Source organism: Coturnix japonica, chromosome 1, assembly GCF_054131305.1.
Source record: "Coturnix japonica strain WE chromosome 1, WE-NBRP24, whole genome shotgun sequence".
Classification (NCBI taxonomy): domain Eukaryota; kingdom Metazoa; phylum Chordata; class Aves; order Galliformes; family Phasianidae; genus Coturnix; species Coturnix japonica.
Genome location: NC_140663.1, coordinates 131,348,766 through 131,373,603, shown reverse-complemented (window position 1 = coordinate 131,373,603; position 24,838 = coordinate 131,348,766). Strand labels below are relative to the sequence as shown.

At 41.7% G+C, this 24,838-nt stretch overlaps 2 protein-coding genes across 6 annotated transcripts; one reads left to right on the top strand and one right to left on the bottom strand.

The window, feature by feature from the left end:
• The first annotated feature begins 6,330 nt into the window (after positions 1-6,330).
• Positions 6,331-15,737, top strand: TEX30 (testis expressed 30). 5 transcript variants are annotated; one of them, XM_015851481.3, is made up of 5 exons: positions 6,331-6,454; positions 7,641-7,871; positions 9,406-9,457; positions 11,229-11,437; positions 15,381-15,737. In XM_015851481.3, exons 1-5 carry the CDS (start codon positions 6,437-6,439, stop codon positions 15,492-15,494), a joined length of 624 nt encoding a protein of 207 aa, XP_015706967.2. In that variant the 5' UTR covers positions 6,331-6,436; the 3' UTR covers positions 15,495-15,737. The 5 variants fall into 5 exon arrangements, with proteins under 5 accessions (XP_015706967.2, XP_015706966.2, XP_085408933.1 ...); XM_015851480.3 differs by lacking the exon at positions 15,381-15,737 and adding an exon at positions 11,981-12,433; XM_085552807.1 differs by lacking the exon at positions 11,229-11,437.
• POGLUT2 (protein O-glucosyltransferase 2) lies at positions 14,308-23,570 on the bottom strand. The gene is made up of 10 exons (XM_015851479.3): positions 23,265-23,570; positions 21,730-21,935; positions 21,099-21,304; positions 20,466-20,543; positions 18,905-19,077; positions 17,133-17,370; positions 16,338-16,547; positions 15,617-15,706; positions 14,787-14,891; positions 14,308-14,574 (listed from the first exon to the last, which is right to left on the bottom strand). Exons 1-10 carry the CDS (start codon positions 23,435-23,437, stop codon positions 14,557-14,559), a joined length of 1,497 nt encoding a protein of 498 aa, XP_015706965.1. The 5' UTR covers positions 23,438-23,570; the 3' UTR covers positions 14,308-14,556.
• Between the last annotated feature and the right edge of the window lie 1,268 nt (positions 23,571-24,838).

Sequence of the window (24,838 nt, the reverse complement as noted above, 5' to 3'; positions counted from 1 at the left end):
ATGCTGCACTTGCAGGTAAAGAAGTAGATGACCTAAGTGGTTTCTGATTCTATAGAAAAATGCCCTGCCACTTACAAAGTCACAACTGCAGTGATATCACAGAATCACAGAATCACAGTGGCTGGAAGGAACCTCTGGAGGCTATCTAGTCCAATCCCACTGCCAAAGCAGGTTCCCTGTAGTGGGTTACAGATGAAAGCATCCAGGTGGATTTTGAATATCTCCAAAGGAGACTCCATGACATCCCTGGGTGGCTTGTTCCAGTGTTCTGTAACCCTCAAAGTAAAGAAGCTTTGCCTCACATGCTGATGAAACTTCTTATGTTCCAGTTTGTGCTCACTGCACACTTGACTCTCACCCATTAGATATCTGTAAGCACTGATAAGATCCCCTCTCAGTCTTCTCCAGGCCCTGGCCTCTCAGCTCTTCCCCATAAGGGATACGCTCTCCAGGACCCTAATGATCTCAATAGCCCTATGCCAGATTCTAGAAGTTCCCCGTCTTTCTTGAACTGAGGAGACCAGAACTGGACACAATACTCCAGATGAGACCTCCTCAGGAGAGGGTGAGGAGGTCTCACCTCTCTCAACCTGCTGCTGCCCATGCTCGTTTTAATGCACCCCAGGATGCCATTGGCCTTCTTGGCCACAAGGGCACACTGCTGGTTCACGGCCAACCTGCTGCCCACCAAAACACTCAGGTCCTTCTCTGCAGGGCTCCTTTCCAGCATGTCAGCCCGTAACCTGCACTGCTGCACGTGATTATTCCTCTCCAGGTGTAGATCTTAACTTCTTCTCTTCTTAAACCTCATAGAGTTCATCTCTGTCAACCTCTGCAGCCTGTCCAGGTCTCGCTGAATGGCAGCACAGCCTTTCAGTGTGTCAAAGCATCTACTGAAATAAAGCTCTGCTGCATCTCCTTCCATGGTTTCCACTAAAATAAACTGAAATAAAAATTGTAAGAGTTTTAACAGAATGATGCATTGGTGCAACACTGACACAAAAGCATTAGTTTTTTTTCAACTCTTCTTTGACACTATAGCTGACTGATCTCACGAGTTCACTAATCTGATCTATGCTGATAAAAACTGTTATACGACTTCTGCTTTGGATTGGGTACAATCCGTGTGAGGGCCTGTAATCTCAGCCCAGCATTTGGATGGGGTCAAGAGCTCAATGAGAACCTAGCATTCAAGAGAATAAAATGTTTACAAGCACAGAATGACATCACTGGATCATAAGACCAATTTTGAAATAGTACAACACTGGTCTACCTGACCTCAGTCCAAACTGAGGACGAATAGGTCTCTTGTAATCTGGAATTGACTTGCTATCTTAAGGGGCGGAATTCTAAACTCACTGACTAGAAACTTTTTATTCACTTTGGAAAATGAGAAAAATAAATAAAAATAAAAACACAGGGAAAAATACTCTCTTTGGAGTATATAAATTGGAATGACTGAAAGCAGCAATTAAACTACAAAATAAATAGCACTATAAATTCCAACCTGTAGCCGATCTTTTTCCAGGTCCCCTTTTCACCACCCCTTTCATCAGTTCTGCTCCTGTCCATCATGCTATAAAGCAGAAGGCCAAAGCCTTGCTGCGTGCACCAGATCAAGTTAACATACACATGATGCAGTTTGCCAAGCTTGCCTCCTTCTGATTTTATCACTAGCATGCCTCTTGACCGCAGGGTCATTGTGCCTGATGTCATTGCTCAGGCATCCTCTGATTTGCTGCCATTGGCAAAGACGTACAGATTTCCTATGTTCTCTTAACTTCAAGTGTAATGTTACTATCCTTAGCATTTTCACAGAAGGCTAAAGTGCAATGAACTTCTTTTGAGTTGTTTTCCATCTAATGATTTTGATTGCAGAAGAGACATGAGGGACCTGTGATCTTTGATACAGTCTTCGAAGTAAATGATTGGGCTTAGCTAAAGTAACAAGGTGATCAAGGCAAGGCTGCTTGCCCACTTTAGGGGTTATAACTGGGATGACTGGTCCCTAATAAATAAAACCTGTGTGATAGCATGGGATCTTTGAAGCATTCACTGTGGATGAAGTCCTGTTTCATCTTTCTTCTAAGCATTCATGTCATATAATCTATTGATTTACAAGTGCTGAGGAAAAGAAGTGCCAAACATTTCTGAAGCTGAAAGTTGCCATGTGGAATCTGCCCCTGCAGAATTTCATGGAAGCGATTAATACCACTTGGCACTAAGCCTCATAAAAGGAAGGCAGATTTTTTGACATGCATCCTATTACTTAAAGTAGAAGTCAGAATACCTGATATTATTAACTTCACAGAGCAATAAGCTTAAAAAATAAATAGGTCAGGACACATTCAGTGTTGTATCAGAGAAACTGTTATCAGGTTTAGCCATATGTAGAGCCGTTCCTTACTTGGAAGATAAGTTAATATACACTGCATATTATATCTGTGGTTAGCTGAGATGGAGAATATGGGGAAAAAAAGAATGCACAATAGGAAATCATAAAGAGGACTTAGGAAGGATAGTAACATAGTCTAAAAACAACAAAATGATATTCAAGATGAAAAACTGATCCCAAAAGGATACCCGTGGGAATAAGGGCTACAAAGAGGCTTACAAAAGTAATTTAATAGAGATATAAAACATTTATTGCTATGAGATAGTGCCCCAAACTACACTTGTGCCAGCAAACATAGGTATACAGATGTTAAAAAGAGGCAGTGTTTGTTTATTAAGTGAAAGCATTTGCTGAGTCATGAGTGATACCATGAGAGGTTACTATCTCAAATCTTTCAGAGCATTGTTGTTGCCTTCTTTCTCACTTTGGGATCCACTCAAAGTTATTTTTATAGGTTTGCTAACACACTTTATACTCTCTTCATAAGACTGTTACTGCCCGGTACACCTACATTTACCACTTATGGTGTGTTTTATCTATGCCTTTGTTGCCTTCGATATCTCTAAGTTTGACACAACTGCATTTCTCTGATGCCCAGTAATTGCCATCTGTGAGTTGTTTATAGCCCTGGCGCCTCCAGCATTCTCCTGTCTGTGCTCTGAAGGCCCCTGCTGTCAGTTCTTCACTCCCATACACTGCACTTTAATAAAATCACAGCTCAACCTATGCAAAACAACTGCCTATCATTGCTACACTAGCACAAAGCTATGTGACAAGAAGTTTACACAACACAAATTTACAAAGCTTATAAAAAGCTAAAACAAGGTAAGTTAATGATCACTTGTTTGTTATATACTTGTTGCTACAAGCTGAAACAAATGTCTAGGAAGGTGAGGAGAAGTTTAGACAAAACTCTGACAAGCCTGTGCCAGTAAATTAACACCCAGCCTGAGGCCTAAGACAAAACACAGCCTGAGGCCTAAGACAAAACACAGTGCAATTTCAGGGTTGTAAGACTACAGATGTACAGGGAGGCAGTTTCATAGGGAGAATAATTAAGTATTGGAGAAGTTTGGTCAGAGAGGTTGTGTAGGTTCTGTCCCTGGGGGTTTTCAAGACCTGACTGGACAAGGCACTGAGCAACCTGGCCTGATCTTGCAGCCAGCCCTGCTTTGAGCAGGACGTTGGACCTCCTGGGGACCCTTTCAGCCTGAGTGATCCTATGGTGTTCATGTCTCTTAAGAGAGCCCTGTTGGAGTTAATAGTCATATTCTACTTTCTCTTCTGCTCTCTGCCCTCTCCTCTTCTAACTTGCTGATTTTAAATGATATCCTCTTCCAGACTACCAAAGACTTTGAAGTTGCTTTAAAAGCCATTTCTATATGATTTTGTATTTGCTTTGACCCATTAATCTCAGCTGAGTTCTAGCTGAATGACTTCCAGTACAAGATGGAAACAGCACTGTCAGATGAGGTGTTTCAGCCTTACTCAAAGAGTATCTTGGGCTGGTCACTCAAATTTCTCCTCAACTCTTTCATAAATTTTGCAACTAAAACTACAGAACACAAAGAATTGGAGTAGTGATCATTAACATAATACTCAACTATTGCTTTGCAGGTAGCTGTTGAAAAAATGTGAAGTACACTTGTAAAAAACAAGTCAATGATAGAGTTGACAGGTGACGTGATACTGAGAGGGGTTGATAGAGTACTTTGCATAGCAGGGTTCTAATTCAGTGGTTTTCATAAGTGGAATAAATGATCTGGAGAAATGGTAACTGTGGAAGATATGATAGACATCTGCCGCATGCTCAGGATTACACAGGCGTTGCCTATGCTCTGACAATTTAGGAATAAATAAAAGACTTTATTTTCTAATCTAAGTGATTTTGTATGAGTTAGAGAGGCATAATATCATTTTCTATACCTTAGAATGAATCAGTTTATTAATGCAAATGAAAATGGCCTAGGAACTTACAGTGAGAAGAAAAATGTTCCGAGTTCTCATGCTTAGGGTCTGTAATGCAGTGTTTAAAATTATAAGTAGCAATAACATCTAAATAGGTAACTCATTTGGATTGCTGATGACAAAACCACAGGGGGTACTAGTTTGTTGTTTTTTTTTGGAGTGAGAATTAAATGTCTCATATCTTAATGTTCATATAATGTTCAAATGAAGGTAACCCTAGCAGTGACAACAGTGTTTGTTACCATTCCTGAACGTGCTTATTTATCTGATTAAGAGCAATAGATAGAAATGGAGTGAAATTTCAGAATGAAAACATGTAAGGAACAGAGTTTAGCATTTGCAGCTTAGATGAGCGTGCCAAAAGTATTAATTCTTCTAATGCAGCAGTGGAGCAGAAAAGTTTGTTCCACTGTTTCCTAGCCAGGTCACTTTGCTGACAGCCAAGGAAAGAATAGCCAGGATTACCTCCTGCCAGCAATCCCCAGCTCAGTGTACTAATGAACTATAGCAGCTGCTGCTTGAAAATGAAGTGGTTGCATTGATCAAAAATAATGAAAGAATGCAAAATCCCTCATGAAGACCAAGAGAAATTTATAGGGTCCAAAATTTGCAATCCCAGAAGTACATATTTTGATGGCACATCTCAAAGTATAGCCCTTCTGTTTAGCACTACACTTACAAAGCCAAATGTCTTCCCCAGGAGTGTGGTAAAGCTAATTAATGATGGATGCAATGAGTAAGCTGAGATCCCAATGAAAACTAAAACAACAAAACAGCAACGTTATCAATGTGAAATGGTCAAATCACCCAGTAAACACAATAGCTTATTTATTAATTACAAAATTACAACTAGCAGAAAAGGTTTAAGTTCAGCTGTAGTAATTCACCTTCTGATTAGTCTCAAATAAAGCTCTAACAAAGAAGCTCACTGACTTTGTTGGCAGATGACATTACTAACAGCAGAATATAAGCATCTGTGTGATGCAATCCCAAAATCTAACAAGTTCCAAGTTTAGATTCTGGATAATGTCATTCTTTGATAAACTGCCATTGTTTCTTCAAACCCAGCTGTCTTTGGCATATCAAATCCATCACAGGTGCCTACAGCAGCATATATGTTATTATAACACACAACATATATTCTCAGTGACACACATCAAACCACGTATCTGTCATAATTTTCATATTTGATGATAAATTTAGATTATTGAGCATCATATATTGATTTGAGAATAAACCTCAATTTCCAGAAGTGATGTAAGGTTAAGGTTATGAAATGAAATTCATATTTAAGCATGTAAAGAAAAAACAGTCCAATTTTAAAGACCCCTGGTCATGAACACATAGATTTCAGAGGAGTTACTCAGCATAGGTGAAAATCAATCAGAATCTGCTTATATGTTCCCCTAAAAATGTTATATGTTCCCCCTTGAACACTGTGTATATGTAGAGGAGTTTTAAGTACTGTATTGAAGATAGGGTTAAGAAAGTGATGGAGAAAATAGGAAGCGATCCGATACCAGATATGGGAAGCAGAAGAAAACACTTTTCCAGTGGGAAGGAGTTAAATGTGATTTAATGTGATATGTGTTCCACAATGAATGCTCTAAAACCAAAAATAAGAATAAGGTGAATAAGAGAAATAAATAAGGTTTAGAGGAGTTTAGACCTCCTCGCCTGCAGTTACAGATGGACTTTCTGAGGAGGACTGAATACCTGGGTCTGAGGAGCTGGCTGCTGAGGAGGCGTCCTAACCTACATGCATTTTGTACGCTGCTTTGCTAATGAAAGCAAACTGACCAGTTGCCCACCAATTTTAGAACACTATTTTGAACGTATCCGTGAAATACTTCATCCATAAATACCACAAGCGTTGCCTTGCGTTACCAAGGGATGATGATTGGGGAGGCGAGCTGTCGCTCAACATGGGGCGGGATCATACCAGGGACTGATTCTTCCGTGCATGCGCTCTTTCTGTTGTAGGGGTGTTGTGTTGTGGGTTGTCTCCTGAAATCTCGGCCGGGTTTTGTGCCTCAGCCTTAGCTTGGATGCACCTCAACCCCTCGGAGAGAAATGAGCGGGCACGCAGAGGTATGGCCGGCACTCCTCCCTCTCCTCTCCATCGCTTAAGATCCGGAGTTTTTGATATTGGTGGAAAATGTTGAAAGGAGCAGCGTCAGGCTCAGAAGTGCAGGAGATTTGGGAGCAACGTCCCAGTAGAGAAGAAGCAGAAGCGCTGGACATTCAGACCTCTGTCACTCTCTGTATGTGCCCACTGAGAACCGTACACTTTGGGCAGCAGTGGTAGTAGGGCATGCTGTGGTGCAGAACAGGCTTTTTATCCCAGCCTTCCTTTACTTTTGAGAGTTCTAGTGCATATGGTTCTATGCGTGCGTTCCAGCCCCCTTTTTGTCAGCTGGCCTTACATATCATAGAATCAAACAATGGCCTGGGTTGAAAAGGACCACAATGATCATCTAGTTTCAACCCTCTGCTATGTGCAGGGTTGCCAACCACCAGACTGAGCTGCCCAGAGCCACATCCAGCCTGGCCTTGAATGCCTCCAGGGATGGGGATTCCAGTGTGTCACCACCCTCTGTATGAAGATCATCATCAGCTTGTCCAGGTGTCTTCTGGACAGGCAGCACGATGCTGGTTTTAACTGTATTTAGGTTGTCTCTCCCCTGTTCCTGGGGAAAAATCAGTCTGTGACAGTACGCAGCCTGCCTCTTTGTTGAGCAGTTACTGCTGTGTGTCTTGGAAACATCAAAATGTGTCTTTGTATTTTACATTTCTGTGGGCTTGGATGCCAATTAAAAAGCAAGTGCCTTAGTTCATCTTAGAATTTCAGTTACAAACATGTATGAAACCTGTGACTGAATACTCAGTGAAAAAAAAAAACAACCAGCACTTATTTGTTATTTTCTTATGATTGTTTGTAATATCTAAAACAAGTGCACTCAAAACTATTTTCTATAATATTCCAGTTTAGTCTTTTCGAAGAATTGTATAATCCTTTGAGTTGGAAGAGACCTTTAAAGGCCATCTAGTCCAGTGTTCCTGCAATGAATGGGGACACCTTCAGCTAGATCAGGTTGCTCAGAGCCCAGTCCAGCCATATGTAGTTACCCATCCAGTACTCTTAAACAGAGGGAATAAGAGTGAACTTGTAATCTTTTCCCCCCAACTATTATCCAGTATTCTTCATCATAATGTGCAGACTGGAAAAATAACTTTTTCTTCTTGATGACTTCTTTTTTTTCTGTTTCATTTGCAGGTTAAAGTGAAAATACCTTTTGGAAACAAACAACTTGATGCTATCTTTAATGTCCCAAGGAAGAAATTAAGATATGGAGTGATTCTTACACATGGAGCTGGAGGAGATATGAATTTTCCTCAGTTAGTTTCTTTGTCAGCCTACCTTGCATCGCAGGGAATTCTGTGCCTGCGGTTTACTTGTAAAGGCCTTAACATTGCTTATAGGACGAAAGCTTACAGAACAGTTGTGGTAAGAAGTGATCAAATTCTGCCAAAGCTTAGATCCATGGATGCAAAGAATTTACGTATATATCTAAATATATAAATATATTTACATTCTCTCTGCTTCTGGGTTTCTAAAGTTACCATCAGAGATTAGTCAAGCAACAATGGGAAGATGAGAAGTGATAGCTGATACAGTTAGCTCAATGGAGCAGTGCCCATGTGCAAAAAGAGCAGGGACAGTTCTCATATGAGCTCAAGGAGAGAAAGGAAAGCTTGAGAAAAGTGTTTGAAGAGGGCAACAGAGAGTTCTGTGGGGAAATTTGTAGGTGGGAAAGATGAAAGAATTTGATTAGGCTGGAAATGGGAGGTAGGTAGTGCAGAAAGGTTTGGCTGAGGAGGGTAAGTGAAAATATATGGCTTTAGGAGAGGTTTTTCAGAGGAAGGAAGCTGAGCTTGGAATTCTGGATCTCTGTAGATTTAGGAATGAGAGAAGAAGACTTCAAGGAGACATGCAGGAGGACAGATATGTAGGGGACAGATGAAGGAGAATTTGAAGCAAGCGGTTGGCGTAGTTGAGTGTAGTGTATGAGATCCCTGGAATCTAAGTACTCTTTGATTTCAAAATCAATTTCAATTGTTAAATGGCCACATTTATTTATTTCTGCTGCTACTACTTTATTTAGAATGTTTTTATATACCCAGATTTTGTTAAATTTGCAATGTTTTGCTGTAGTAGTATCAGCCTAGAGTCTTGTTCTGGAGCATGGAGGAGGGAGTGGAAATGCTCCTGATTAGCTATTTTTACTGAAGTATAAGAATGTAGCTTGAGCACCTTGTATCCAGCATCAGATGCTCCCATTGTAGAACTAAATTCAGTTGAGGAATTAATTTGCATGATGTCACTGTAATTATATTACACAGTTGTATGTTACCTTGAAGTTGGACTTGGCTAGTCTTAATGTGGGTCTGTTTTCTTTTGTGTGTGTGTGTGGAGACAGAGTGTTGTCATTGAGTTTATATTAATACGCTGATATGTAAAGGTAATGTTAAGGAGCTCTGCTAAGATAACATCCAATTAGTTATTACTTGAAAACAGAAAAAATTGCTGCTGAATTTTATCTGAGTGTCTCTTAAATGTTTTTGTTATTTATTTTTTGTTGGAAATGTGTTACCTTAAGCCTCAGGATTGGATATTTGTATTACTTCTTTGTTTTGCACTTTGCTGAACTAAGAGTATGTAGGTAGGTAAGTTGATACACTTAACACTTGATTCGCTTACCATTTTGGTAACTTGATGATGTGTCTGAAATTTTGCTGAGAGCTGTCTGAAGTCTTTTGCTGAGAGCTAGTGTGAAATTGCTTGTTATATTTTTGCTGCAACTGATAATATGGTGATTTTTATGGGAAAAAAATCAAGTAATTTCTAATAACTGTCCCTTGTTTAACCTGCAGTGCTGAGAGTGCCTCCCAGTGTGTTTAGTGTCTGCAAGCAAACAAAAATGCTCAACCTTATCGCTGTCTTAATTTTGACTGCAATGTTTCTTGTTGCATTTCTTTAGGAATACTTGAAGCTTTCTGATGATTATAAGCTTTCAGGTGTCTTCCTTGCAGGTATGGTTTTTGTTATCTGTAATTTTCTTGTATATTGATTGTAATGAAAATGATCTTAATTTCTCCATTCTTAGGAGTCTGTCCTGCTTTGGTAAGAAGTGAAAGAACAGATATGGGTGGCAGCTTTCATTTTTTTCAGGAGGCACTCAAAGCTCGGTGTCTAACATGGGCACAAGCTGAAAAAACTCCCACTGGTCAGTATTGCCTAGACAGAGCAGTTCAGTTAGAAGCGTCTTCACAGAGAATTGAATGCTCTGTAATCTCTGTAAATTGACTACAAGTCCACTGATTGCAGTGGGAACATACGTGCCAAGCCCATTTAGAGATCTGGATTTAGGTGTCCTACAAGCTCTTTAACTGGGCAAGGGGAAAAGGTTTTAAGTTAAAAGAGGGAAGATTTAGGTTGGATGTTAGGGGGAAGTTCTTCACTAGGAGAGTGGTTAGGTCCTGGAACAGGCTGCCCAGGGAGGTTATGGATGCCCCGTCCTTGGAGGTGTTCAAGACCAGGTTGGACAGGGCCCTGGGCAACCTGATCTAGTAAAGGTGTATGTTTGGTGGCCCTGCCAGGCAGGGGGGTTGGAACTACATGATCCTTGAGGTCCCTTCCAACCTGGGTAATTCTGTGATTCTGTGAGCCCAATGGGCGTACAGCTTAGCTGTGTCATGGCTGGCTTGAACAAAACTGCTTCTGGATCATGGGTGGGAATATGTAGCTTGACATTTTCACATAATTTATTTTAGTGTGATCATCTAGATCTATTCACTGTCCTCATAATAGTGGCGATCTCTTAGAAGGATGAGGAAAGGTTCAGAAGACTGTTTTGCAGATACATTGGGAGGAAACTTGCTTATCACTTGTAACTTGCAAGACTGTTCTCTGATAGAACTCTGAGTTCTCTGATAATTCCCACGGACTTTCCTAATTAAATTTCTTGAAGAATCCCAGTTACTCATAAACAGCTATTTTCCCAAAGCTGATTTCAATGTATAATTCTAGTGGCAGATAGAATATCAGCCACATTGTGTGAAAAAGGGAAGTAGATGGGGGTAACTAGGAATAACTTGATACTGGAAACTTAGAATGTTGCCCGACTAAGCGAAACCAAATCTGCCCTGATGCAAGTTAATCCCACTGGAATCAGCCACTTCTGACACTCAATTATAGAGCATTGTCAGCTCGTTTGCTTCTTCTTTGAGGAGGTATTTTGATATCCACTCTGTTATTAACTGACCTCATGTTTACAGGTTCATTCTTTCTTTCTTTACTTTTTTAACCCTTTTTGCATTTAAGTTGAGATTTATTGTGTGCATGAACAGTTGTTGGGTTAGTTCTGTTATTAAGGAGCATCAAACTTGTGTTTTGTTTTATGAATTTTAAGGCTGTTTGAAAAAAAAAATAAATCAATGCAAGGTAATTGCACTGTTGTTTGAAATTCCAGGGGGCTTTAGCATAGAACCTGCCTTTCTCTCCCTCTCCCCCACCAATGGGAAAGGCTGCTGTTCTTCTCAATATTGCAAAGGATCCCTGTTAATTTATCTTTTTCTTTCTTTTTTAAATGAAATCATTACAACCAGACAATTGTCTTCAGCAGAAAAAGGTTAAATTTAGACTCTGTACTTTTCATGGAGTAGATAAGCATATGTAGCATTTTGTACTACCAGTTCACTTAAATACATTCATATCGATTGGTTTTATAAGTTGTTAACACTATGAATGCAGATGATGTGATAGCAGATATACTTTTTTCCTTTATTTTAATATGGGAGAAAGGCCGTTCCATGGGCTCACGAGCTGCTGCCTCTGTGATACGTCAGCTTAGCCAGGACGGTGATAAAGATGACTTCATTCAGGGTCTGATATGCTTATCATACCCTTTGCATCGACCAAAACTGCAGTCCAAGCTTCGGGATGAAGATTTATTATTTATCAGGTGCCCGGTGCTGTTTGTCTCAGGATCAGCAGATGAGATGTGTGAAAAAGTGAGTATCCTTGTAAATCTTGCTGTGACAGCATAGTGTGTAGGAACAGGAATGAGTCTGAGTGATGTTTTTACTGGTATCCACAGCTGTAACTTTGATTAGCAGTCTTTTCTAAATATATATCTCCTCTGATGGAAGTTTTAGGTAGAAAACTTCATTGGATTTAGAGAAACCTGAGCAGATTCCTTTTTAGCGTGTCTGGATCATGCTTGATCATCTGCTTTAGGAAACTTACCTTTTTGTAAATAAATAATTCTGATTATAACATTTTGTCCTTTTTTAGTAGGATAGATTTTACAAATTAAGTGGCGCCTGTGTGCCTCCAGTGGCGCAGTGGTAGGAATGCCACTTGCAACACCGGAGGCCCTGGGTTCGAATCCCCCCTGTGGCGCAAGTGGTAGAAGTGCCGCTCTGCTACACAGGAGGCTCGAATCCCGGGGGTTGGACTCGATGATCTCTAAGGTCCCTTCCAACCCGCACGAGACTGTGATACTGTGAATAGCAGCTGATTTTCTAACTTTCTCATTCTTATTTGCCCTGTAGCGACTGTTAGAAAGCGTGGCGAGCAAAATGAAAGCCCCTAAAAGAATCCATTGGATTGATAAGGCAAACCATGGGATGGCAGTTAAAGGCCGAACAGAAGATGATGTCATGGAAGAAATAAATGTACAAGTTTTTTCTTGGCTTAGAGAGAATATTGAAATGGAGCACAAATGACTTGCAGTGGTTAAGTAATATCTTCAGTTGGCTTTCCCTAAACGCAGCACATCAGCTGAAGATGTGTTATTGAAAGCAAGTGGTTTTCCAAGGTCTAAAGTATAAATATTTTTTTAGGAGTGTAAAAAATATCTAAGACAATAAAGAACATATTAAAGGAAAGATGGAAAATCTATCAAATTAGTCTGGACAGTTTTAGTAACTCCATTTGGAAAGTATGTAATATTTAATGTTCTGCATTACCAAGTAAATATTGTTGTTGTCTTTTAAATCTTCAAATATTATTTTGATAGCAAATCTTTCGATGCATTTATCAGCTGAATTAGTACCTGCGAGTTGAAATAGCTGGGCTGGTCCTGAGCAAAGCATCTTGATGCTGTCTTCTGTGGTGATTGTCTCATTCCCACTACCAAGAGTTCCCCAAAACCTCCTCTGGTTGTTCAGCATTCTTACGGCTTTCAGCTTGCTGCTACAGTGTGAATGGCTGTGAACTGTGTGAATTCACAGAATCACAGCATGACCCAGGTTGGAAGGGACCTCAAGGATCATGTAGTTCCAACCCCCCTGCCTGGCAGGGCCACCAAACATACACCTTTACTAGATCAGGTTGCCCAGGGCCCCGTCCAGGTTCCGTCCAACCTGGCCTTGAACACCTCCAAGGACGGGGCATCCACAACCTCCCTGGTGGGGCAGCCTGTTCCAGGGCCTAACCACTCTCCTAGTGAAGAACTTCCCCCTAACATCCAACCTAAATCTTCCCTCTTTCAACTTAAAACCATTTCCCCTAGTCCTGCTATTGTCAGCCCTTTCAAAGAGTTCACTCCCCTCCTGGGAGTAAGTTCCCTTCAGGTATTGAAAGGCTGCAATGAGGTCACCCCGCAACCTTCTCTTCTCTAGGCTGAATTGCCAGTTCTAACCTGGAGGTTCTTACAGGAAGATGAAAGTTAGGCATGTTAATCAGATACAGTAGTCTTCCATCACAAGATGCCTCAAGAATGCTCATCCCCCAACAATAACATGTAGTAAGCATGGTACATATCTGAATGTTTACAGTCAATTTCTAAAGGAACATAAAGTAGCCCTACAGGTTTGAAGGTGACAGTGTTACAGAGAAAATAAATCCTCACTTTTGATGGGGGAGTTATGTTCAAACTTGGTTGAATTTAAAGTCGACTTCAAGTCCAACAGAAGAGGATTTGGAGATGAGGCTGGTTACGCTGCAGTTGGACTTGATGATCTTTGAGGTCTTTTCCAACCTGAGTAATTCTATGAGTCTGTGTTCATAAAATGAATTTGAGCTCCTTAATGTCAGTGGAAAAACAGCTCCCTCAGCCTTTCTCTGTAGGAGGGATGCTCCAGCCCTCTGATCATCTTCATGGTCCTCCTCAGCACTTGCTCAGACAGCTCCTTGTCCTTACATTGCAGGCCCCAGAGCTGAACCTAAGCATCTATTGCCCAATCACCCCCTTCTACATCCTATTCCCAAGTGACACAGGAGAGTACGGTATGGAGACTGTCATTAGGCCCTAATGTTTTGTCCCTTTGGCTCTACCATGGTCCATCTCTGCCCCTGCTCCATGTAGGGTCCCCTCCATGGGATGCCATCATTCCCAAACTGACCCTGAGTGGATTTCCCACCAGCTGCAGTTCTCCGTGCACTGTTCCAATGCAGCTCCATAGCACGGGTCCTACCCTTCAGGAGAGGACTGCTTCAGCATGAGTCCCCACAGGTGGGAGCTACCAGAGCCCTCCTGCCCCACTGCAGGCTCCTCTCCATGGGCTGCAGCTCCAGCCTAAGGCTGCTCCTGTGGGGACTCTGGTTTATTTTTGCTAGTCAGTGCTCTATGCTACTTTCTTTATTTATTTTTGTATCTGCTACACCTATAGTGTTCTGAAAGGCTGTATTTTTGCTTCAGATTAAAAAATACTTTACAAACCCCAGATAATTGTCTTTGGGAATATTGCCTCTCTCAGAAGGAACACAATTATGGTCTGAGAAAGGCCACTTTGGGTACATACACCAGGGAATAGATCTGCAGGTTTCATCTGGATGCTTTTGCAGAACATACTTGTAACTAGTCTTAGCATACTGAACATTCTGTCTCAGTTTACTGAGGGTATCTACTTGAAAAGTAGCTCAGAAGTGTAACAAATGACTGTTACAAACATGGTTTTTATTTAAAAAAAATATATAAAAATTGTAGTGTTTTTTTGAACAAGGCTCCATCGCTACTGCTGGATAAAAAGGAAATAAGTGGCGGCTGATTTTCTTCTATATGTAGATCATGGCAGAGTAAACCTTGTAATATTCAATGAGGTTTTAATTAACGTTTTCCTTCTTTCCTTAAGAAGTGATTTTGAATGTAGGTAAATACTCAAAAAAAAGAATAGAAATCTTTCTGTCAGAGTTCATCTTTGGTCTGTAATAGAGAAAGAATAAACATTTTTCAGTTAATTGGAAACTCAAATTTCAACTTCCTAGTCCTGCAAATACAGTAATAAATGTTTCTAAGACATTAACAGCCCGGTAACTGATAGATACTATGTGGTATCGAGCAATGATTGTTCCAGTCTGGTTGAATCAGAACTAAATGCATTCAGCACTGTACATTTAACACTTGATGTGTTGTACCTTTTTTCTGTGGCAAGTACATGGAAAAAGGTCATCATCCGGCTGCTGCACTTTCTCCATTCCATCTCTGATTTTTGGCTCGCTTACTTGCAAACGGGAGTATTCCTAGGTTTTAGAAAGGAAGGTGACATCAATTCACAAACGTATCACAGTCTTGTGCGGGTTGGAAGGGACCTTAGAGATCATCGAGTCCAACCCCCGGGATTCGAGCCTCCTGTGTAGCAGAGCGGCACTTCTACCACTTGCGCCACAGGGGGGATTCAAACCCAGGGCCTCCGGTGTTGCAAAACGGCATTCCTACCACTGCGCCACCGGAAGCACCCACGTATTACATTATATACTTGGTTGTAAATAGTGCAACAGCTCAGCTGAATAATTCCATAAGAATTCTAGAGCTACACAGTCTGTTACTCCATCCACACTGTGGCACAGAAAGAGTAAGCAGATACTTAACTGTTGACAGGAACCCCCTTCGGGTGCCTCACTGCAGTTTCAATACCTCGGTGCTAATGCACAGATATTTTCAGCTGTGCTTCATGGAGTGTGTGTCTGATGTGGAATTCTTTGATCATTGTGAGCAACATGTTATTGCAGATTAAATCAAGATTTATAGGATCTGAGTGCTTCTCTCACACCACCAGCATCGTCTTAAGGAGTTTCAAAGGAAACAACTGCAAACAATGCTTATACAGCAACCAAAGTTCCTAATTGCTGCTGCGTGCTTTGTGTCTTCAAGTACTGGATTGGCCAATTTCTAGCAGCTGTGTTTGTGAGAGTTCTCCTTCTGGGATTTCTATTTCTGTAGTGGTAGCAGTTAAAAATATACTAACCTGGAAAAGTTTGAAATAGTAGCAAAAGATGTGATCTCCCATGAGGTTGTTTCTTGCAAATTCTTGTCCAGATTTTGCAATCTTCTTTGCCTGTCAAAGATAATAGAAGGTTTTATAACAATTATGTAAAAACAGTCCTTGCAGGGTGCTGGGATTGATTCCAGAGTCATGTGTAGCGTTGGCAGTTTAGGATAACTTAGCATTGATATTTGTCTGATGTTTAAAAGTCCCTGCTCTGAATTGTCCATGAAATGGACACAGAATCACAGAATTGTAGGGGTTGGAAGGGACCTCTAGAGATCATCGGGTCCAACCCCCCTGCCAAAGCAGGTTCCCTACACCATGTCACACAGGTAGGCGTCCAGGCGGGTCTTGAATATCTCCAGAGAAGGAGACTCCACCACCTCCCTGGGCAGCCTGTTCCAGTGCTCCGTCACCCTCACTGTAAATGATAAATGTAAATCTTTTACCGATGAATGGAAAGGACCAGAATTTTATGCACTCTTAACTTTATAAGTAAGGCAGTCTCCGAAATACAGTATAGTTTCCAAACTAAGTGCAGTACTGTGTACCTTTAAAAAGTACTTTTATGCAATTGATGACACTTACTCTGATGTCCTTTCAGAAGGAAACAATAGGTTTCTTAGAAAAAAGAAATGCACTTTTACTTCCTTTATTTTGTCCAGCAACATTGCTGAGTACTTCTAAGCGTGTATTTTACCTCTTCATCGTGCTCTTTCGCCCACTGTAGTTTTTCTAGTAGATCACTCAGGTCACTTTTAAATGGAATATAGTGTTTCCACGGCTGCAGCTCATTATAAAAATGCTCATAGTAGATGGAGTCTTGCTTTAGCACTACACTGTTTCCTGCTAGTAGATAAGGCAATCTATATGCTGCCACTGTGCCATCAATGTTAATTTGGTATTTATACTGGGAAAAGAAAAAAAGGCCATATGTTATTAACAGACAAGACGCAAGTAGCTTGGTTAGAATGTATTAATCTGAGGGCACTGGTATTACTGACTTGCTGATATTGAGATATGTAGGATTGGCTAGGCAAGCACCAGAATTTAAGTAGCTTTAGTTATTTAGTTTGGAATTCATCACAGTGCAGGGTACACAGAGATGCCCTCTTCATCAGTTAAGTTGTCCAGGATTCTTAGACGCTCATCCTTGGATATGAGGGTAGATGTGCCACTTCATCCACTGATTTTCCCACTATGTTAGTTATGTTAGTAGTCCTGATCGCTGAATCAGGAAAAAGAAATAAAAAGGAACTTGGAGTTATTAGATTACAAAAGGTTCTACAGAACCTTCAGATGTAAATCAAGTATCATTATTCTCAATCTTAAGAGCTACACAGCAGTTAATCCCGGTGGAGGGATGCCTATTCATGCTTGTCATTGGTGTTGTGCTGAAAAACTAAAATCATTTTATTATAACTAATATTTACAAAGTTATTTGATAATGGGAAACGCTGAGAACCTGATTCTACACAAATGAGTAGTGTCTTACCTTAAAGAAATCAAAAAATGAAATGTGCTTGACAATGGGGCCATAAAGGTTCTCATCATGTTTAAAAAAAAAGAAATTTGTGAAAGCAGCATCTATAATCTCTGGATATTTTCTACTGAGCTTTACAAGTTCGAGCCTCTCTTTGCGGCTGTCACGTCCTCTCCAGAATGCTGTGGTATTCTTGTCTTCCCATGATGGGCCAGTATTTGCTTGAACTGACATCATATCCAGACTGACACTGGAAGAGAAAGAAATGATTAAAGGTGATGCCTCTGGAATTTTCTTACATATGATTTTAATTTATTTAAGTGCGGTTACTTGAAATAACTTGAGTACTAATAGGTAAATACCAAAGATGAAGTTAAGTCCTAAATACACCCATATGTGTATTGTAATTCTTGCAGTGATAAAAAAGATAAGGAATGTAAAGTTCATAGAATCATCACAGAATGGCCTGGGTTGAAAAGGACCACAATGATCATCTAGTTTCAACCCCCCTGCTATGTGGAGGGTCACTAAACACCAGACCAGGCTGCCCAGAGCCACATCCAGCCTTGTCTTGAATGCCTCCAGGGATGGGGCATCCACAGCCTCCTTGGGCAACCTGTTCCAGTGTGTCACCACCTTCTGTGTGAAAAACTTCCTCCTAATATCTAAACTAAACCTCCCTGTGTTAGATTTAAACCATTCCCCCTTGTCCTATCACTGTCCACCTTTGTAAACAGACATTTCCCCTCCTGTTTATACAATCCCTTCAAGTACTGGAAGACCACAACGAGGTCTCCCCTGAGCCTTCTACTCTCCAAGCTAAACAAGCCAAGTTCCCCCAACCTTTCTTCACAGGAGAGCTGCTCCAGCCCTCTGATCTTAGTGGCCCTCCTCTGGACTTGTTCCAAGAGCTCAGTATCTTTCTTTTGCTGGGGGCCCCAGACCTGAACGCAGTACTCCAGATGGGGTCTCACAAGAGCTGAGTAGAAGAGCACAATCACCTCCCTCTCTCCTGGCCACCAAGTTCACAGCTTTATACCAAGATAGCATCTAAAACAACACCAGTGACAACACTGTGTGTGGAAAAAGGACCCATCAGCTGCCACGGAAAAGAGTGGCTAGAGGTGGATATGATTGCCAGACAGATGGGTGATGGAGGGTTATGCAGTAACTGATAATGGTGATGAGGCAGCTGTGATTAGTCCAAAACAAAGTTTGTATGTAACTAGCTTAATAGATTATATTTACTTTATTTAAAAACCCTGCTGAATTAAGGCACATAAACTATGGGTGTGGGGGGTAAGCAAAGGCTAGAAACCCAAATTTAATGCACTGCAGCGATAAATAGGCTAAAAATAACTAACGAAGGTATCTTAGAAGCTGATTTTGTAGTGCTCCAAGACAACACCAGGGTTGTTACCATCAGTAAACTGAGTGGGAGATGGCAGATCCTTGGTTGAGAATTCTGGCTACAAAAAACTATGAAAGGCACAGTGTTCTAGAAAAATCAGGAAGAGTCCTGGTCATCATATTCACTCCGGTGAAACAAGGGAAGCAAACAAAGTGTCTACCCTTAAAAATACACTCTTAAGTGCTGGTTTTGTGTATTTTAAATGTTATATAACGCACAAATTGATCAATGCGAAGATACCGACCACATAGCTATTGCCTACCTGCAATATGCCAACATCTCAATAAATAAGTAAAGCAGTTAACTTACTGAAAATATCTTTTTGGAAGTACATTCATTGTGAACTTTGTGAGCAACTTAAAAGATTTCTTACCGTCCCATAGTCTCCAAAACCGAATCTGTCAAGTCATATGTTGGCATGACAATGTCTTTTGATTCACTGGACCCGCACCATGAGAAGATAGGGTGCAGGTTCTGTGGGGGTTTCTTTTTCTCCAGAGGCCAATCCCCCAAGTTGACAAAAAATTCTACATCTGGCATTTTCACCTAGACACAAAGGAGGCACAAATTCTCATATTAAAATATACATGCATGTGTAAAAATAGAATTAAAACCCACTGCTGACTTGCCACCACATATAAATATCTCAAAGCATTTCTCCTCATAAAACACCCTTACTCTTCACTGCACAATGGCTGGTTACAGTCTAACATTTCAAGGTTCTTCTGTGAATAGAATAAGTTTCACTGATTTTCTAATTAAATTTACAGAGAAATTAATCATGTGTTGAATATAAAAACCCTCCAAATGATCGATGATGTTTTCCTCTCATAACTCAGCAGAGACATCCAGAAATTCTAAAGACAAAGACCCAAAACAATACTTCTTGTCTTCAGTATGCACTCTGACAGAAAAGGATTCGTATGCCTTCATTTCAGACTGGGTTGGCTATTCTTTCTAACCTTTGTCACTTAACTTTATTAGTACAGTGCCATCTAGTGGTTATAGCGGGCATAGAAAAGCTATGTGTTACATTTTATCTACATCATGGAATCGTTGAATCTTTCGTCAGCTGACACCCCCAAATCCTTCTCAGGGCTGCTCTCAAGCCATTCTCCTCCCAGCCTGTATCTGTGCTTGGGATTGCCCCGACTCAAGCGCACAACCTTGCACTTGGCCTTGTTGAGCTTCATGAGGTTGGTATGAGCTCATCTTTCTGTTCAGGTCCATCTGGATAGCATCTCTTCCCTCTAGCGTGTCATCTGCACTTGCAGAGGATGCACTCAGTCCCACTGTTCGTGTCGCCTACAAAGATGTTCAATTGCACTGGTCCCAGCACCAGTCCCTGAGGAACTGGCTCAGTGACAGAACCATTCAACAGGCTAAATTTGTTTCTTTAGCACAGTAGACCAACTGCTTTTCAGTGGCACGATCTAATAGAATATTAATTCTGAGCATACATTTGGATGTTAGGGGGAAGATTTGGATGTTAGGGGAAAGTTCTTCACTAGGAGAGTGGTTAGGCCCTGGAACAGGCTGCCCAGGGAGGTTGTGGATGCCCCGTCCTTGGAGGTGTTCAAGACCAGGTTGGACGGGGCCCTGGGCAACCTGATCTAGTAAAGGTGTATGTTGGGTGGCCCTGCCAGGCAGGGGGGTTGGAACTACATGATCCTTGAGGTCCCTTCCAACCCGGGTCATTCTGTGATACAGAAGAAAAATACATTTCTTTCATTTATTCAGTCTGCTAATGTGTATATTTGTCATAGAAGAAAACTATACAACTTGAAAGAAACACACTTGATTTTTGGATGATAAACCCAAGTTGTTCAATACCAACTGCCTTATCTTTCAAGATGCTTTTAAAAATGTGTTTGTTAAGCAAAAGTCTAATCAATTAGAACATACAGAATAAAGGACTATATCGATATACTCACTTTTCTTGTCAAAGAAAGAAGTATAGCATCCATGAAAATTCTGAAGCCAACATGTTCCCCATACGTCTTTATATAAACCTGAAAATAACCCAAATATTTTACTGGTCTGGCATTTTCAACATCAGAGAATGGCTGACACAATTAATAGCTCTTTTAGTTAACTTAGTATCTGTTCACATAGTTTCCATATCAAGCTACTGAAGTAAGTACAGTTTTATTACAGAGGACTGTAGCTCTGATCTCAATTGAGCTAGGTGGTATTTCTTCACCTCCGAGTTCACTGATGGATGATCACGACACTCTACAGCAATACCACAGAGAACAGAAAACTGAACTGCTATTTAAGAGACTTAGTTCTGTTCCCAGTACTCATAGTGATTGCTCTAAAAGAAATTTACCTTCACTGTGCTTCAGTTGTAACATGGGCAGAAAGCACTGTACAAAGCAGAGCAGATATTAATAGCTTACATACAAACTGCAGATAATTCAGTTCCAAGGACAGAGAAGCCAGCAAAAGAAGTTTCTTGAAGGTCAGATAATGAGAGGCCTTTCAGCTGGAAACAGCCAAGGAAGCCTAATTGTATCACTTGCCACCAAATCCCTGCAAGTACTCCAGATCAACCCATACTGTACCTCATTGTCTTTGATGGTGTAATGACACAAGCTCTGTCTTTGTCCAAACCTCTGTGGGATTTCTATTGCAATCTTATCTGGATCAACAACGGGAAAATTTGCTAAGTCTCTTTGAATCTGTGGAAAGACCTGAGGACAGTTCATCTCTTCCAGCCAGACACTGCTCTCCTCCTGGGGGCAGTCACAGTTTTCATGGTAAACCGGTCCTGTTAGGAACACATTTAACATTTTATTTTATTTTATTTTATTTTATTTTATTTTATTTTACTTATTCAGTAAGTCACAGTATAAAGACACTGAGATCAGAAAGAAGAGTCAGGCACTGGGCACTAGTACTTTAGGGCCAAATGTTCAGCAGCTCTAAATAGACATGGTCCTGTCTACATCAGCTTCTGTCTGAACCCTCCACTTGCTTGGAATTAGATTCACAGCATTTCTTCCTTTTCACTATAGTGAATAGCACATGTAGGACAAATACAAATAGCCCATAATTTCAATGGGACTTGATAGTCCTCAACAGAGAAGTGCTGAGGCCCTGCAGAATTCTATGCTAACCCTTGAAAACACTCCAGAATACAGTTTCTGAGAAAAAGCCACAATATGAAGTCTATGTAGAGTGGCTGCTTCTTACCTTTTAAAATATATGGAGACTTTGCAACATGTTTATCTTTGGTTTTGACTTCTATCTTCAGGCTTTTGTAGCTTGCATACATCCTATACCTCACAATGAAGGAACCATCTTTCCTGTCCAATACTTGCACACCAACCCGAGTGAACTGCTCATCGGGAGCAGTGATCTTCACCTGGAATGCATTTTCACCTGGCGATGAAGTGAACCTACCAAAACAGTAAGCGAGAGCTTAAATAAGAGGTAAACACACAACAGTTTTCTTAGTTTTCTCTGTTATTTTTAAAGCTGACAGGTATCCAGCAACTTCACTGAGCAGTACTAGGTCTTTATCAGCACATCCTAATGTTCACTAAGCAGGCATGATTTTCCTGAAGGTAGAAAGCACAGAAATAAATGGGTCTTAGTAGACATATTATATATGGTCAGCCGGACAGCCTGTCTGGAGCACTCTGAGTTCCTCTCTAGCTTGTGAGGTCAGGACTTATCTCCCATAGAAAGCTGAATAAGACGTGCAGAGAACCTTGTCATGTCCCAGTACTGGACTGAGATGTGGCTGAGGCATCATTCTGGACCTAGGAACTGAGAATTGTTCCCTAACTTTGTAGCAATCACTATGGAATCAGAGTAATGTGGCGTCCATTCTTGTAAGGATACATGGATAAGGCCACACAGCCCTGCTTGAGAAGGAAACGAGAAGGTATGATGATGAAATGGAAAGCCACATGTTTCTTCTGAACATAATAAGTTTACCTATTAACAAGTTTATGTATATAAATCCTACGAATCATGGAGCTGGAGTTGGAGGGACTCTTAAAGGCCATCTAGTCCAAATCCCTTGCAGTGATCAGAGACCTACAGCTCCATCAGGTTGCTCAGAGCCCCATCCAGCCTGACCTTGAATGTCTCCAAGGATGGGGCATCCACCACCTGGTGTTCTACAGCATACACCCTAAATGACTCTACTGATCTGGGGCCACCATGTTTGAGAGAAACACTCATATTTCTAACAGTGGAAAGAGGCAGGACACTCATATAGCTAAACTGTAAATTAAACACCCCAGTTACTGTTATGTATTTGACAAAGCTACTTAAATCATAAAATCATAGAATTACCCAGGTTGGAAAAGACCTTGAAGATCATCAAGTCCAACCACAGTCTAACCATAGTACCCTAACTCTAAGAACCCTACACTAAATCATATCCCTGAGCACCACATCCAAACAGCTCTTAAACACAACCAGGGATGGCGATTCAACCACCTCCCTGGGGAGCCTATTCCAGTACCTAACTACCCTTTCTGTAAAGTTCTTCCTAATATCCAACCTAAACTTGCCCTGGCGCAAATCATAAACTGTTGCCTGGACCAGTCTTTCCTGCAAACACATCAGAAGCTGCTTAGCTCGGGGAAGGTCACATTGCCACATGCCTGCTGTGGGGAGGCAAATACCAGAGGAAAAGTAACTTTTCGATCGATCTCTCGGTTTTCCAGCCATCAGCCAAGAGCAAAGTCTGCGAGAACAGCCGCAGCACTTACCTCTGCCCCTCGGTGTCCACGGCCTGCAGGTAGAAGTAGCGAGCGGGTAGCACGGCCTCGGCTCGCAGCCCTGGCCCCCATACTGCGCTGTGCTCGGCGCTCAGCCGGCCCTCGCCGCTCACTGCAGCGCCCAGAGCGAGGACCCCCAGCGCCACGCACCATATGCTACACATTTACAGGGCCAACCCCGACGGAACCGAACCGCCGAGGAGCCGGGGGAAGCCGGGACCAAGCGCCGAGCGTCCCCGTGAGGGGGGCTGCGAGTAGCCGGTCGGCTCCGCTCAGCGCAGCATCCCGCGGGGAGAGAAGGAGGGAAGGAAGGAGGGAATGGGGCGGACTCCTGCCTCCTCCGGCGGCCAGGCAGCACTTCCCGGAGCGGCGCTGCTGGGAGGTGTAGTTCTGGGCAGGGATGGCCCAGAGATCCCGCAGACCCGCAGCGCCCCGAGCGGCTGAGCAGCTGAGACCGAACCCTGGGTCACCTCAGTGTAAAGGGCACGGAGGAGCTTGCTTTGAGTCTGCTATTTATACTGTAGACACGTACACATCGAAGTCCTCCAGTGTTTGTGATATCTAACTGTGGTGTGAGAAGTGAAGGAGTTCAGCGTCCTATAACCGGGCACAACTAAGGGCTGTATGGTTACATAGTGACAGTATCACACAGGATTGTAGGAGATGGAGGCCACCTCTAGAGATGGTCAAGTTTGACCTAACCTGATCAACCAAGGCTGAGCTACAGAGGAAAAAGCAGAAATTAATCCAAATGGATGAGCTGGTGGATCAGACATGATGTGCTTTGGTGGGGTGGGATGGTGCTACAAAGCCGTAAGCACTGCTAAGGCACTGGGTATCCAGGTGTGCAGCCTGTGTATGTATGTCCACTGCTGTGCCACAGAAAGTCACTGGATGACAGAAATTGGAAGGGACCTCAAGGATCATGAATCTCCAACCCTCCTGCCACAGGCATGGCCACCAACCTCCACATTTAGTACTAGACCCTACCAACATTTCATAACACAGTACTGAGCCACAGCTGGGACTGGAAGCCTGTCCATTTTAGCTCCTGGAGGTGTTCAAGGCCTGGCTGGCCGGGGGTCCTGCTCATACTGATCCAGTGGGTGGCAGCCCTGCCCACAGCAGGGGGATGGAACTGGATGTTCTTTAAAGTCCCAAGTCATTCTATGATCCTACGATTCTTTTGAATGTTTCCTAACCAATATTGAGTAAGCAAGACCTGGGTTTCCAAATTAGGAAGACACCATGGGAAAGGTTAACAGGGTATTGAACCTATCAGAGATGGGTTTTTTTCTTTAGGCTCAGGAGGTTTAAAGAGAATCCTCTGTTTCTTGAAAGTGGTCATAGTTAATACCAGACTGAAAGCAGAGCAGCTCCATTTGCACAGAAGAGCAAGTACAGAAAGAGAGCATGAAACACTGTCACTTTATATATATATATGTATTATTTTACATACCAAAATGCTTATTTTGTCATCTAGCTATGGAAATATTCTCAAAGCAAAAGCTTCTTTGTGGAAGAGCTTCATTCACAAGAGATACTTACAGTTTCTCTCCATAGTT